General features: G+C 34.1%; 1 protein-coding gene across 2 annotated transcripts; it reads left to right on the top strand.

Annotated features, from left to right (window-relative positions):
• Positions 1-8,559: 8,559 nt before the first annotated feature.
• On the top strand, positions 8,560-13,674 carry LOC129279838 (uncharacterized). 2 transcript variants are annotated; one of them, XM_054915894.2, is made up of 3 exons: positions 8,560-8,641; positions 10,137-10,480; positions 13,128-13,674. In XM_054915894.2, the coding sequence occupies exons 1-3, from the start codon at positions 8,627-8,629 to the stop codon at positions 13,426-13,428; spliced, it is 660 nt and encodes a 219-aa protein (XP_054771869.2). In that variant the 5' UTR covers positions 8,560-8,626; the 3' UTR covers positions 13,429-13,674. The 2 variants fall into 2 exon arrangements, with proteins under 2 accessions (XP_054771869.2, XP_054771870.2); XM_054915895.2 differs by lacking the exon at positions 8,560-8,641 and adding an exon at positions 9,801-9,868 and having other exon boundaries at positions 13,128-13,527.
• The last annotated feature ends 3,478 nt before the right edge of the window (positions 13,675-17,152 follow it).

Below are 17,152 nucleotides of genomic sequence, written 5' to 3'. Positions count from 1 at the left end.
AGGAATACATGTATGAACAAATCGAGCCTCTCATTATTTTTTTGTTTATAAAAAGACACTATAAAGATGTACACCCCTCTCTCTTGCGTGAAGGGGGGGGGGGGCAAATTGAGAGATGTCTCTTCTCCAGGAAACTTAAAAATGGTGGTTAACCTTTTACATTTTTCTTTCTTTTTTATTAATTTATTCTCTGTTTGTCAAAGAAATTGTGAAAAAAGGAGGGCTCCAGCTGCCCAATCATCCAATCATAACTGACCATGGGGAGTGTTGCATGTACATGGCGGATATTTCAATTGAAAAAGTATGTTGTTTTCAACGATTACCATAGAAACAGTTAGACACCTTCTACCGACTTGTAAAAAAAAACCCCAACAACAACGATGCCCCAGGATCAGCCGCTCTGGAGTAGCCTCGTTAATCTTGTGCCGTTTAGGCCGCTCCTGAATGAGTTTGTTTGAATAAATGAAGAAAAAATAAAATAAATAAATAATCAGTACACCTGTGCCAGTTCTATTTATGTCATTCAAGAAGGTGCATGGATGTAATAGTTGATAATTACTTTTCGATAAAATACAGTCTTTTCAATGTGCCAAACTGCGTTAAAAGAGGGTTCAAGTCGACATTTCCCTGAATCGCCCCTAAGTCTATTTATAAACAAAATAAAAGGAGAAAGAACGAGAGAGAGGGAGGAGAGAGAGAGAGAGAGGGGGGGGGGGGGGGATAGAGAAGCTGTTTATGTGGCGACTTGAATTCATTGGCGACATGAATTCATCACCATGCCAACCATGTAACGCCATGCACTTGTTGCATACAATGACTTGTATAGTGCTACGTAGAAACATTGACTCTTTGGATAGTTTATTTTTCAAACCGAGTCACTTCTGTTTATATTTTTTTCTATTTGATTCATTTGTCATTTTTCTGCTCATCTATTTTTCATTTTCTTAGAAAAATCACTATTTTCAGACTTAAGATGTTACAACATGAATGACACCAAAGGCTGTTGTTTCTGATATCATTGTCTGAATGAGAAAGTGGGGGAAAAAATGTCTCGTCCTTTTAATTTCAGATTATCCTTGTTCCTTTTTTCTATTATATAAAATCCGATTCAGATCAATAGTTATCAATGATTGAATGAATGCTTTCATGGAAGTAGTTGAAATAAGAACCGTCTGGAAATAAAAAACACGAATCTTCCATATTTTCCTGTCTTCTTATCAACAGCTCAGTCATAATTCCCTTTTTTGTCTCGAAATTAGTTGTTTTTGTCTTCCTGCCATGTCTATCTAATGTCAGTTTTGTAATATCTGCGCTCTGTCATTGTAGCCAGCTATTTAGTGCAGTTGTCCTATAATATCTAACAGGTCCCTTGTCTGCATGGAGAAGACATGGCTATTTCTAGAACTTATAACAATATTTAATTTTTTTTAAAGTAATATCAGACAACATTACAAAGCACAAACCTATTATCTGTGCTATTTGATGCATATATTGTGATAAAACCAAGTCCAAAATAAGAAGTTTTGTTTGTGATCATGAAATCAATAAAACATAGGCCTACAAATAAAAAAAATGTTTTAAGTATCTTTATCGTCCATCATATCAAGCTGACTTAACTACAAACAAGAATCTTAGCTTTGAGTCAACACTGGATCATGTTTCACTTAATTGGCTTTTAAAATTTTTACTATTTGAGTTCTTGGGATAGAATTAATTTGGATAATGCAATAAACGACATCTATGTCTCGTTATGTTGACAGAGAAACACACATACAAAACCCCCTTTCCCGTTAATGTAATTTCTCAGAATAACATCTTGTTGAAGAATGTTTCCAATGCAGTTTTATTTTCCATCTCAATTCATGAAGGAGAAAACGTCACAGCGTTGATGCCTTCATGAACTCCATGTTATTTTCCTACTCTTTTCCATTTAGCTTCCACTATGCGACCGCAAACATGTACCGGGAATTCAGTGGCAGCGGAATAGGCCTACTGTACTTTATGGTTTATTGATTATAGGGGGCGTGTGTGTGTGTGTGTGTGTGTATTTGAGTTTTGTCAGACGTGTATCAATCAGATATGATTATTTACGTCTGGGACCGACCTTTAACGTCACCATCCGAAAGACGTGACCAGGGCTCGAACCTCTGCATCAATTTGTAACTTCCCCGCATAGCTTGGATTACAGGCGCACGCCACAACGCCCAGTTCACGCTCACGGTGAATCGCTGGTCTCCACTTCAGCCGCAATATTTTTTTTCGCCGTTCTATCCCAACCCTTTTCTAGGACATGTAGGATTGTATCCACCTGGTTTACTAGCAGGTAGTCTAGTTCTCAGATCGTCTAAGACTATCATGACTAGACCCACTTGGTCTACTTTATAGCAGATGGTCTAACTCTCATATCAATTAACACTATTATGGCTAAACCCAGTTGGTCTACTAGCAGATGGTCTAATTCTCATATAACACCGCTTGCTCTACTAGCAGATGGTCTAATTATCAGCTCATATAACACCATCAAGGCTAAACCCACTTGGTCTACTAGCAGATGGCCTAATTCTCAGCTCATATAACACCATCAAGGCTAAACCCACTTGGTCTACTATCAGATGGTCTAACTCTCATATCAATTAACACTATTATGGCTAACCCACTTGGTCTACTAGCAGATGGTCTAATTCTCAGCTCATATCACACTAACATGGCTAAACCCACTTGGTCTACTAGCAGATGGTCTAATTCTCAGCTCATATCACACTAACATGGCTAAACCCACTTGGTCTACTAGCAGATGGTCTAATTCTCAGCTCATATCACACTAACATGGCTAAACCCACTTGGTCTACTAGCAGATGGTCTAATTCTCAGCTCATATAACACCATCAAGGCTAAACCCACTTGGTCTACTATCAGATGGTCTAACTCTCATATCAATTAACACTATTATGGCTAAACCCTGTTGGTCTACTAGCAGATGGTCTAATTCTCAGCTCATATAACACCATCAAGGCTAAACCCACTTGGTCATATAGCAGATGGTCTAATTCTCAGCTCATATAACACCATCAGGCTAAATAACCCATTTGGTCTACTAGCAGATGGTCTAATTCTCAGCTCATATAACACCATCAAGGCTAAACCCCCTTGGTCTACTAGCAGATGGTCTAATTCTCAGCTCATATCACACTAACATGGCTAAACCCACTTGGTCTACTAGCAGATGGTCTAATTCTCAGTTTGTCTTTCACAATCATTGCTAAACCCACTTGGTCATATAGCAGATGGTCTAATTCTCAGCTCGTATAACAACATCAAGGCTTAACCCACTTGGTCTACTAGCAGATGGTCTTATATCTACGTGCACTGCAAAAACTTGATTTAACATCAGCCCGGAATATATAATATGTCCACACCAGAGAAGTATTGAACATGTTGAATCAAACCGATGCTGTTTTATAAAACAGCATCGGTTTGATTCAACATGTTCATGTATAATACTAATCTGGTTTTGGACCAAAACGAAACTGGTGTTGTTTAAACACTTCTCTGGTGTGGACATACATATATTCCTGGCTGGTGTTAAATCAACACCAGAGTTTTTGCAGTGTGTGTTCAACCGTCACTTGGTCTATACTGCCATTGTATATTGATCATTTTCGGAACTACTGTAAAACGGATTATGAAGAATGCTTTCTCTCTTATATCATAAGCTTGGAAGGAAAGTTTAAGTTTTAACGGATAATGCAGAGAAACCTGGCATTATTTAGTTTTCTTTTAAAACCGATACATCACCCCTATATATACCCCTAAACACTACCGGTCCATTCACCATTTCGTATTCTTTGTTTCTTTCTTTAAACGGGATGAAGAATGCTTTCTCTCTTATATCATAAGCTTGGAAGGAAAGATTAATGTTTTAATGGATGATAAAGAGAATCCTTGCATTATTTACTTTTCTTTTAAAACCGATATACATCACCCCTATACCCCTAAACACCACCGGTCCATTTTCCGTTTCGTTTTCTTTGTTTCTTTCTTTAAAACGGGATGGCAATTCAAAAACTCTTTAATAAATTATCTACATGTATCTATTTGGAAATTTAATTTAGATCCCATAATCCCTAGAGTAAGAAATGCAGGAAACAACAAAATCTGCTTTTAAAGGGGTACTCTGGACTGAAATAATATTTTCTTGATAAACAGAATACGCAGAAAATGTCATCAAATTCCTATGGAAAATAATGAGGTTATTGAATTGTGAAATTTAACAATACTTTGTGAAAATATTATTTCATACGCATATCGTCATGAATAAGCATTTCTATTTTACCGAAAAAAAATCAAACTTTTAAAATATCATATAACTTTGTATTTCCCCAACCAGTTTTATTGAAATATCAGTACTAGTTTTTTTTTTTACTCGTCTGATATTACTCGATTCTTACCGATTATTTAAAATATTCATTACCTGTGGTACCTGTTCACATGATTATCCTCCATTTCTAACACCTCTTCTATATTGAGGGGGTCCCTGATTTCAAGATGGATTCCAATGAGATGCATGCAGAGGTCAGTGACTGCTAAGAAAATTTGCTCTAGAAATGCCAAATTTTCCCCAAGAAATCTTTGACTCAATGCGCCACTGCAATGGAATGTACTATATTGTGCCGTGTTTTTTGGGGCAATAATCCCGGCTCAAGATAATACTCTTAATTATACATTGAATTCTCGCATTTTGATCCTCTTTGCTCTATTATGCATATTTTTGTCATTGTGATTGAATTAAAATTTAGAGTGAAACTGAAACATGTATTTTCTTTAGCATCAATATGTGGAAAAAATCAAATGCGAGTAGGGATCGCTGAACCATATAGTAAACTGTCCAAACTCTTTTCATATTGACATTCTTTAGTAAACGTTCTCCATTGTGATTTTGCCACAACGTTTCTTGCTAGCAATGCCTTTCCAGATTCAGATTAAAATACCTGAATCTGAAAGGACTACTTCAAATTCGGATTCATTATTCGAATTTGAAAAGTAAATGAGAGTATACCTCTTGGTTTAACGAAAATAGATTATTGTAAAACTAAAAATTAACATGATTATTGAATTGAAAAAAAAACAACCAAATACATCAACGTAATTCAATTCAATGCAATTCAATTCAAAATGGTTTATTAAAAATCCTTTCTTTGCGGCAAAAGCCGAATTGCGAAAGTTTACATTTCAAACAAAATCATCAATAACAAGGTAAAAAAACTTATAGTACTACGAACAAATTTCAATATAGACATATATGTAACAAAGTATGTCATAAATAAATTGAAATCAATACTCACTGATCAATAAAAAAATTGAAAAAATATTCAAAATACATGTAAATATGAGTGGATACAGGAAATGAATTGGAAAGCAGAAAGGAATAGAAATAGTGGAAGAGAGAAGAGAGGCAAAGAGGGAGAGAGAAGAGAAGAAATTGATGGTGGAAGGGAAACAGAGAGAAAAGGGCGAAGAAGCAATTTATTGGGTCACATTTTTTCATACATACTGCAATAATACATCTTTTGGCAATTTTTGTGATTTCAATTAAAATATTAAGTTTACGACTAGATATATAAACAAAGAAGAAAAGTAAATGAGTCCAAAGAATATTTCTTCCAAATTACCAAAATTGCTCAAATTGTTCAGCTTCCGGTTCGTTTATTACTACTAATAAAAAGATGCATTCTGTAAAGTTAAAAAAAAGAGTCTGTCCATTCTGATCTTTATTGCGACATGAAAATACTTTGACAAGAGAATAGAAAGAAGACGATAACTTCAAATGAAACGAAAGTTGAAGAAATATAAGTTTTTATCTAAATAATCCGCTGATGAAGTTTCACTTTGATAATTATGGATTCTTTCTTATTGCTGTATGTATTTTATTGTCTTGCTGTTCTGTACTACGTGATCACCATTAACCGGAAGCTATTCTTCAAATGCTAATACTTTTTCTTGAAGTATGAAAATAAAAATCGAATTATAAGAAAAACTTCTTTTGGACAAAAAACTTTGAGTTTTCCCCCAACATCAGATTCCATTATTCGCTTAAGGTATATTTGGTGAGGGGTGGGACAAAGATTGAGCCTAATGATTAACTAATAAATATAGGGATCATATTCATATTCATATACTGAAACCGATAACTCTATAAATAGATCCATATTTGATGCCAAAGATGATTCGTTTTCTATCGGGAGCAATAATTAAGCAAAGAACAAACACAGTTAGTATACAGGTATAGACAATAATTAATCAACAATGAATAGGAGGGAGATTCTTTAAAATTGTCTGTTTCGAGACGATATGCATATTTTTTTCAATTCTTAATCATAATTAGTTATTGCGTTTCTTGAAATGGTATTGAAAAAAGACATGAATCATCAACTGATATTACAAGGTACTGAAAAAAGGAAGAAAAGGGAACGGTGCTCCAGCTACACTATCATTTTTTTTGCACATCCCCCTCCACCCCATAGTCTTGATCATTATATTTCATTACCATAATTACAAATTAGATTTGAATCAAGTTTGTTTGTGTTTTGTGATTGTGTACGTATCAATTCGATATCCAGTCTAGTTTAATTCATTGTTTTTCACAGTTCTGTTTGTTCTTCGGCATCGAATTCCTGTTTTTCCGGTTTTTAAAATACAACATTGCTCACAAAATATTGTTTTTGATGACTGACTGCATCCTGTTTAACATACGATTTTTTGTTATTTTTTATTTATTTATCCAAATCTATAACCTTCATTTGACATGTTGCCAAAAATTATTGTAATGAGAACGACATGCAAATCACATGCTCTACTTATATAATTTCAGAGTAAAGGATTATTACCCGATGATCAATATTTTGATTGCCTTAATGAGGACCTATCTTCAAACTCATGGAAATTAAAGGAGGACGATACAATATAGAATATGCTTCTATATCCTGTCAGAGTCCTAGTACAAGAGTATAACAGGATAGACTGATTAATTATTGAAAACATGCAATTGAAATAACAATCGATTTCAAATCATTTCTATTTTAACTCCCCCTTTTCTATAGGTGATGCATTTCTACATAGCAAAAACTGTGGTGTTAACCGGCGTTTATAGAGGACCACATCAGTTATTTTACACCGGTGTTAAATTGACAGTGTTAGTTTAACACCTATATGTGTTATTACAACACCTTTGGTGTTATGTTCAATCTTTAAGGTATAATTTTAACACCTCAGGGTGTGGTCCTCTATCAACACCAACTGGTGTCAGTTTTAACACCACAGTTTTTACAGTGTATATGATTTACATTTATACATTTCAGTGGCATCCAGGGTGGGGAGGGGATGGAGGGCTCTTGCCCCCATATTTTTCACCACCACCCAAAAAAAAGACAACAGTTTTAAAAGGGAAAGAGAGAAGGGTGAAGGATGATAATATTTTCTTTAATATTATGCAGAAAAAGTATCACAAAAAATGATTTTTGTAATCAAGATGGCGAATTTTTTCCCCGATATGTTCGCTCGCTCGCAACGTTTTATAAATCTTGCCTGATTTGCCATATCTGATGGCCCCCTCACAATTTCAGGCTCATGACGCCACTGGAGGGGATGATTGTAACGAATAACGATTAAGATAATTTGGTCAGAATCAATCAAATAAGTAAATATGACCGATCTGGTATACATGTACTTTAATAATGGTGATAGTGATGATGGTTATGATGAAGATGATGACAATGACGAGAACATTGATGATCATGGAGGTGATGATCGTGATGGTGGTTGTTGTGGCGGCGGTGATGATGATGATACGGACAACGACTGCGACGACGATGATAATGATGATGATAATTACGATATAATGGTAGATATTCCTATCTTTTGCTCTCACTTATCATTGCAGCTTCAGCAAAATTTGCTTCTGCCACTATAATCTTTAGCATCACATCATTATATCATTGTTATTAGGAAACTCCTGTTTTTTACACAAGTGTCAAATGTTGTTGTTACCATTGTAACAAATAAACAAACTGGTTTTTAGATAACAATAAAGTAATATCATAATAATTATAATGATAAATAAATATAAGAATCCGAGAATCCAAGAGAGTGGAAGCTTGCGCAATACTATGACCATCTCAATTATTATTTTGACCAGTATTATCGAGTAGAATTTAGTTATTAATTTGATTCTTTTAATTATTCCTTTGTTTCAATTTAATCACCATTAAACGAAATTTCTAACTATAAATAAAACAACGTTAAGTCTCATATTTGTTTATCGGGTGTAATAATCAATTGATTTCAAAAGGCAACGCGAAAAAATCAAGTTGCGTCTGAAAATTAGACTTTTTCCGGGACATCCCCCAAAAAATCGAAACGCCGCACGGACACCAGCGCGCTGCAGCGTTGCCATGCACGTGGACGAGTCGCAGTGTCATAATCTAAAAATATATTTTTTCCGTTCGAAAAAACATCCAGCTAAATGCATATATAGGTAGGTATCCCGAAAGTGGAGGCAACTCAAATTGGTAGAGGATCAGATGAACCAAGTTCTAAAAGTTTCTGTGAAGAAGAATATAATTTAACAACCATGGTGTCAATAGGGGTAAGGACTCTATGAAGGCGATGTACAACTTCTATTTATTTTTTTTTAGTTTTCGCGCTCATCATCTTGGAGCAGCGAGATGCTCTGTAGTATTGTGTGTGCATTTTGTTTGGTTCAATCTTTTTAGAATTTACGGAATGCGCTAGCTGTTTTGGGGAAAAATTCGACTTATGTAAATGCACAGCTTTACACTATAGACATGTCAGATGGTATATATTTCTTGTTATTATAGAACTCGTGACAGTTCAAGTCTTATTTCATTTGCCTTTGCTTTGAGTGTTTGAAAATAATTTTGAATTGCTTTAGCCCTACGAATCAGATTTTTTTGGGCAAATGTGTGTTTTTTAAATAATATTTTTTGAATTTATATTGTTATTTAGTTTGCTTGTAACCCGTTTAGAAATGATTGGTATAACGTACTACTGAAAACATACATATTTGATCATCTGTCAGTTAGAGTGTTTTACAATACTTTTTTTTAATGATTATCGAATAAACCTAGTATATAACGAGCTATTTCGACGATCGAAATTGTCTTTTTTTTGCAAGAGAGGGCAAGCATAGGTCCTAAATGTTACAAGTACAACTAGAATGATTATGTTAAGAAGAAAAAAAAAAGAAGATGCGAAATTCACATTATTTTTGCTTTGTTTTGAAAAGAAAATAACATATTCTAATTTATTGTTCATGAAATGAAATATTACCCAGGTGGAAAAAAGATAACTTATTGAATTTATTCAGAGCAAATATTTTTTGTTCTTTCATGTATTTTTTATTAGCTTTCGGTTTAAGTAACTATATATTTGCCTAAACTTTTGTTATTCTCTGCACTGGAATATTGTTGTCTTAGTATACTTTATACATGAAAATACAGAGTTAATATTTTTTTCCTATATATAGCATTATTAAAGAATATACACTTTTCAGATAATATTGCAAGGAAATCAAGAATTCGAAAAAACCCGGAAAAATCCGTAAATTCTCGACCGAGCTATGTGCCTGTTCCTCAAAGCCCCACCCATTGGCAATACACCTCCTCTCCCTAATAAATATTGAGTTCGGATCCCCTCTTTTGTGAATCTTGTTCTATTTTTAACCACTTCCTTTTTGGGGTGAGGACTAGTCTATTTATCGAGTGCGGCAGCGGCAAAGTCTCTTCATTGAAAGAATCATTTGCGATCGTGCGGGGCTCGTGGCGAACCTCCCAGTTAAAACATCTCCCAAATTGTAAGCAAACACGGAGAAAAAATTCTTAAAGATTCCAACACCTAGCTAATAATTTCTTAATTCTCTGCTTTTGCACCCCTTGTCCTTGATATTCAGAAATCAACATCTCAGATCATTATGTTGTGTTATGGGAGATTTGCTGTTTATTTTTTTTCATACACGTTCATTTCATATTTTAAGATAATGCGTACGATAGATTTGTCTCGGAAAATCGCTTTGAAAATGCTGAACTTTCGTGAAATTTTATTTTAAATATCTTTTCTGACAGGAAATGGTACACAAGGGATTCATCATGACACTGTGCATGCTGGTGGCGTTCCATGACTTAGCCGATGCTGCACGAAACAGGAACAAACCGAGGAGAAACAGACTCAACAAACAATTCAAAAGGCAGAGAAACTCGGAATCAAACTCGGACAGGATGGAAGGACGACAAACAGACAATTGCGCTGACCTGAACAAGAAGGTGTTGAAGTTGAAATATGACAGAGAAGTTGACTCGAATAGTTCAGCCAGTTTTGTGATGTGGCCTACGCCCGCACGGCCCATCAGACACGGAATTGCTTTCCCCTCACCTACACCCGCAAGGATGAGCACGTGCCCCAGTTTGCCGTAAGTTCAAATTGTTTTTCATACTTTCGTCCTTTCTCCCCTTCTCAAGATCGTGAAAAGGGGGTTTAAGACTGCCTTACCCTTTTAAGCGTGATTAGTTATGCATAAACTAAATTTTCTAATATACGATAGAAGACTAGAAAAGGAGGAGAAGAATGAGAAAAATTGAGGTTGAGGATCGAATAATGATAATGAAGGGGGTCGAAGTAAGAGAGGAAGGCTGGAGCAAATGAAAGAGATACAATTTGGTTAAATTCCAACGGACAATATACATCAGATTATTGTCAGCTAGAGTTGTAAGAGTATTAGTAGGAAATACTTTCGACTGCCCTCGCATACCAGGGCCCTTACGTGATTTTACGCAACCCATTACGTCATCACCGAGGGAATCCCCGAAGAAGGGACCGCGTACGTTACCACTTCCACCCACCCCCCGAAAATAATGGAACACGCTAAAGTTTAGAAATAGAAAATAAAAGATATTCTAGTAGTCGCCGCATTAGCAACAACAAAAATGTTGATTGGTATAAAATCTATTTCCGATTTATTCAAATGGATATAAAACGTTATCCCCCCTTTCATTTTTTACTCCATGAATTTGATTTCACATTTCCATTGTTAATATAATGTACTTTGAAAAATATAATCTTGAAATGAAATTTACAAAGAATTCTAATGAGCGCGATTCATCTTTTTAGATGGAAAGAAATATTTTCATTTTACCCCCATTTATTTCTTTACATGCATTCAAAGTTATTTTTACAGAAATATCAATCAAATCGAGATATGTGTATGAACCCAGTCAGCTATAATATAATAAAATAAGCTATTATTTCATTATTCGACTTTGTGATATTTTTCTTGTGAGTAATGGAAAAAATTAATTCATTGACCTTCAATCATTCATTCATAGTACAAAAAAAAAAATTATAAACGGCAGTCAATGCTCTATTTATCCCGTTGCGTTTTTGGGCGGGTGGGCTGACCTCAAAAACCTGCAACCCTTCTATTCCTTTGATGCAAACATGGGGATGCATCCGCCTTGTCGTATTTTCGGCAATCTGATAAAAGACAGTGTACTTTGCATGGGCATTCAGTTTTTTTTTAGTGACGTCAATTAAGTTATAAATTGAACTGGTAGACAATAATTCAAATGTAGATACGATCTGATATATAAATACATTTTATTGTTCGATAGTGGGTGTGGTAGAGGTGAAATCAAAATCGGTACATTTCATTTCATGCCTTATTTAAATTATGTCAAAGGGATTTTTCCCCCCTCTTTCTCTTAAAGAATATGGGCAACATTTATTTGACCTTCTCAAATGAGCTGTAAGGTCTGAATTATCAACCGTGTCTGTGATAACTTGAAACCCTGAAAATTTTCGCCTAAAAATAATTTTTTAGTGCTTTAAAAGTGACGATGTATAAGTGACAAACCTATCCCAGTTTCATTCCATATACTACATGTGTTACAATTAGAGCAACTGAGCAGAGAAATTAAACGATGATATTTCAGTCACAGATAATAAGTGTCTGCACGAAAGTGCTTGTTTATATTAAATAGGCCTATGCAATATACATCAATCATAAAAATAAGACCCCTGTAATGTTGAAGTAGCAAGTGTTCTCCACATTATGAAATTAGTTTTTCGTGAAACGTGTATATAGTCTACAAACAGTATTGTCCGATGACTCGTGTTAAGTATAGTACACAAAACAGATCAGCCAAGAGTGGCGTGTTATTGTTTTCAACAATGCATATGTGCGTTGAGCAATGTTTATAAAATAGTCTACAATCGATGCCCCATTTGGCTTTTAAATACTAATATTTTACAAATAAATGGATTCACACTTTCACCGTTGTAGGGTGAAATAGAAATAGAGTCAAATGATACCACATTAGTTTCCTCTGACAGATTCTTTCAAAGTAATCACATATATTACACTTTACACGTAATTACAAGTTGAAATGCATAAAAATGGGAAGATATCACTATTATATTTGGTCAGTATTAGCTGATTGGAAATCTATAACAGCTGGAACATGTAATATAATTATTTTAGACAGATCTTTGAATATTCTGGGCCTATTCGGTAAAAATCCCTTCCCCCATTAAATGATCACGTCACTGCTTGAAAATGCTAATTTTCACTTTGCGTAAGTGAGTGTCTAACTTAAAGACTAAGCCCCTTTCCGGACAGAAAAGGGAATTTCCCTATTCGAAGCGCCCTTTGAGAGGGCACACACATGTGACAGAAATGGTAGACTCACTACAAGCATTGGATCAATGAATGCACAACCAAAGACGATTGTTATTGACTGAAAGGAATGGGAATTTGGAGAGAAAGGAGGCTAAGAGAGGCTCGCGGGGGGGGGGGGGGGGGGGGGTAGGGTAAGTCAACACGTAGATAAGAAATTGATAACCCCTTTTCACCTATAGATGAAGATAATTATTACGAGTAATCAATTGTGAATCAATGACAATTTTACAGCAATAATTATATCAATGATATAATGCTGCTCGTATCTAGGTATGCTATGATTTAACATAACATGACTGAGATAACGTAAACCTAGATGCATGAAATAAAAAATTGGAGTAATAATTGTATGTATCTCTCTATATTTCTTTTTAATTCACAGTCTGGAACAAAACATGGACGGTGACAGGTGGCCAAGAATAATCATGGTGGCAAGGTGTGAATGCGAAAATTGCTACCTTGGATCTAGAGCCCAGAGAAGTATACCCCAGACCAACGATGACGAAGACGATAACTGCCCCGCCGATGAGACCCCCAACCCAGCCGGCTACTGTCGGCCGATCGAAAGGGACATCGCCGTCCTGAGGAAATCGGGTTGCGCAGGTGATTTTGCGCAATACACATGGGGGACGGAGAGGGTAACTGTTGGATGCGAATGTGTGATTGGGCCTAGGCCCGAATAAGTATTTCCACCCGTAAATACAAATATCAGATATGAATTCCAATGTTTGAGATTTCTCCGGAAATTTTCCCAAAAACTTTTGATGAAACCGACCGTTTCAAAACGAGATATTGTTTTACTGAACGTCTCTGTTGTCGTATTGGGAAATTGTTTACTGAAATGCTTTTTATTAAAATATTGATATATTTTATTAAATATATTTATATAGTCTTTCACTGAAAGATAGAATCGCAGTACTAAGCACACCAAAGAAAAAAAATGCACTTTTTATATTATATTATTTATAGAAATAAGAAATTAACTAAACAATGTTCTTATTTTTGTCATCCGACCAACACTGAGTAGAAATGAAAATATCACAGCTTATCAATTCTTATTTTCTGTTTGTAACTCTCACTGAAAATTTGAGGAAATAAAGATCAGTTAGAGTAATCATACTCCATTTGGAACAAACCTAAATGCTTCGAATTGAAATTTGAACTGCGTAGAAACAAGACTTTCATGTACCAAATGACTATAACTTGTCCATTAATTTCTATTTTGGGGGTGCAATTTGCTGAGAAATAATTAGAGTAATCTTTCATTGTTTTTTTTTCTCAAGATTTTGAAATTGGATACCAGCATCTAGTTTTCATATTCTGTTCTATGTTTTCAAAATTGTATTCATGATTCGAATTCCTATAATTATGTTCATCTATTTATTGTCATTATATATTGTATAATCACATCAATCATGAAAGCGAAACTGATACCAATTCCTGATTTTTATTTTAAAATTTGAATCACATTTCTAAAAAATGTGGCATAAAATCAATCTCTTTAATGTGGTGTAAAGAATATCATTAATAAGTGTAAAAATCAAAATAATGTTAGGCTTGTTACTTTAATTGTGTATGATCTTGTACCATTTGAAATTTATCAGGAATGAATATTTCGGCAATATCATACTGAACACGAAATTACTGACGCAAGTTGACAAAAGAAACAAGAATCACCCGACCTTTTAAAGGAATAATTGATTTTGATTTCGAGTGGTGGGGTGGGGGCACTCACACTAGTGTTTCATAAATGCCAATGGAACATTCGGATAGGGTAGTTTATTCGCTTGTTTTAGATCTTTCATGTTTGGTTTGAAATTCATATTTTCTCTTCCCATCGTTTCAAATTTTGTAAGCTATTGATCAATCACCTTGGTTGTTGCTGGTAAGCAACCTATATTTGTGTATTACAAAGTGCCTATGTTTTATTTATACCATATACACATTTTTGTGTACATTTCATTATTTTGTTCGCTTAATTTACACATCTCTGTACGAGATATGCCGCGTCGTTTTTGGCACGGATTTGAAATATGTTTAAAAAACACCAAAGTTATTGGAGTTACTTAAGTATTCACGTTTTAGTGGACTTAAAAAAAGATGTTTATTTATTAAATTATATTCTGTAAAAATTCATCATGATTGTGTATAAAGGCAACGGATCATTTCCGTAACGTAACGTAACGTAACAAAACAAAAACAAGACAAAAACAAACATATTGTAAGCCCGTGTCGGGTATTTTACTTGAAAATGTTTCAAAGTTTCGATTTTGTTTGTACATAATATATTATGATTATTTTTTATAGTATTTGTACAAACTGATCTTTTGCTAAAACAACGAAAAATGAGAGAAAATGTCATTACATTATGTTTTGTTGGGTATTCACTATTGTTTCACAATCTTCGATTTTGTTTGCATACGGATACAGTAAATGTATATAATGCTAAAACAAAAAATAAAACAAAATAAACAAAAAAGTTATACAAATATACATGCATGACATACAAGTTTGACAAAAACTGTACCGTTGTCATTAAAGCAGCTTTTCAAATATTGTAAGCGATACTATTTAAACCAATAAATTGATATTGTTTTATTATTATTATCGATATTAAGTAAACCATAAAAAACATAGCAAAATGCTTGCATTCACTTTAATATTTTATTGTGTTTATATAATTTACGTAAGTTGGGAGGTGTCACGCTTTTGCACAATAATTTTTCTATATAGATTTTTTTTGCACATTAGTTCTGCCTAAGTCATGCATGCATGTATACGCGTTAATTACGTTCTTATCATACAAAATAGATATTGAACTGGTTGCGATTTCGTAAAGTGCTTCCAATAATAAATGTCACAAAGGCATCTTGTTAAGAAATGACGTGAACTCCAAATTTGAAGAGAAACGCATTCATATTGTCATGATTGTGCGTTTTTTTCATTCCAGTTTGTTCATCGTCATGACTTGTCTGTACGTCGTTGCATTTCTGTTAATCAGTATTTGGTGTATAATATATTTTGTTAATGCCTAAGGGTGCTATAGTGTAAAGAAACCCGAATGTATTGAAATGGTTGTGACTTTGTTCTTTCAATGATAAATAATAAACATGGCAAATGCAAAGCCATCTTATTACAAAAAAAAATCAAGATAAACGCAAATTTAAAGTTAACGCATTCATACTTTATCACAAGATACTGTATTAAAAAAAAACATGTTTTTAATATAAAATTACAAGTTCATATTTCTTATGACATGTAACTTACTGCTGGTCTATTTTTTAAGTTTGATTAAAAATGTCAATTTTTTATTATTTTATTTTTAGATACTTTCACGACGTTAGAAATTACATTTTGTAATAATTATTGCTAAATTATGAAAAAAAATATGAAGCGTATACTATACATTTTTATTCTTTAAATTTTTTTTTGATATATTGTAAAATCATGATGATGTTTTTCAGCTAGCTGGGATTTTGGTAAATTATGTGCTCTCAATGAATGCGTGGTGTATGAAATGCTTTTTGATAATGTCTGAAATGTCTTGAAATAAAAATTAAAAATTAAACAATATTGTTGAGTATTTACATGTACATTGCATTGAAATAATCTTCAGAGGACGGATACTTTGGAGTTGAAGATTATCGTACATACAGTGAGAAAATATGAAAGCAATCAACTTTGCATAGGTTGGATAGATGATGATGAAGAAGAGTAGAAGGAGGACAAGAAGAAGAAGAAGGAGAGTAATAATAATGATAATAGTATACCGTAATAATAATAATGATAAGACGAAGAAAAAGAAAAAGAAGAAGAAGGAAGAAGAAGAAGAAAAAGAAGGAGGAGGAGGAGGATGAGAAGAGAGATGATGATATGATGACGATGATGAGGATGACGAGGAGGAAGATGATGATGAGGAGGAGGAGGAGGATGATGATGATGATGTTGATGACAAATGGTGATGATAAGGGTCAAGTTTATGATGATAGCGATCATGAAAATGATAATGATAATAACGATACTGCCACTATATAGCGGCTACAGATTACTCCTATTACTACTACTACTACTACTACTACTACTACTACTACTACTACTACTACTACTACTACTACTACTACTACTACTACAACTACTACTACTACTACTACTACTACTACTACTACTACTACTACTACTACTACTACTACTACTACTACTACTACTACTATCTTCTACTACTACTACTACTACTACTACTACTAGTATTAGTAGTAGCAGTTGTAGTAGTAGTAGTAGTAGTAGTAGTAGTAGTAGTAGTAGTGGTGGTACTACTACTACTACTACTACTACTACTACTACTACTACTACTACTACTACTACTACTACTACTATACTACTACTACTACTACCACTACAGTGCGTCCA

This window comes from Lytechinus pictus, chromosome 17, assembly GCF_037042905.1.
Source record: "Lytechinus pictus isolate F3 Inbred chromosome 17, Lp3.0, whole genome shotgun sequence".
Classification (NCBI taxonomy): Eukaryota; Metazoa; Echinodermata; class Echinoidea; order Temnopleuroida; family Toxopneustidae; genus Lytechinus; species Lytechinus pictus.
The sequence above is the reverse complement of the archived record's forward strand: the minus strand, read 5'-3'. Positions and strand labels throughout refer to the sequence as shown.

What these genes read in the sequence shown, in the direction of transcription:
- LOC129279838 (XM_054915894.2), top strand. An exon ending in AGCACGTGCCCCAGTTTGCC is followed by an intron (nt 10,481 to 13,127) that starts GTAAGTTCAAAT and finishes TTTAATTCACAG; the next exon opens with TCTGGAACAAAACATGGACG.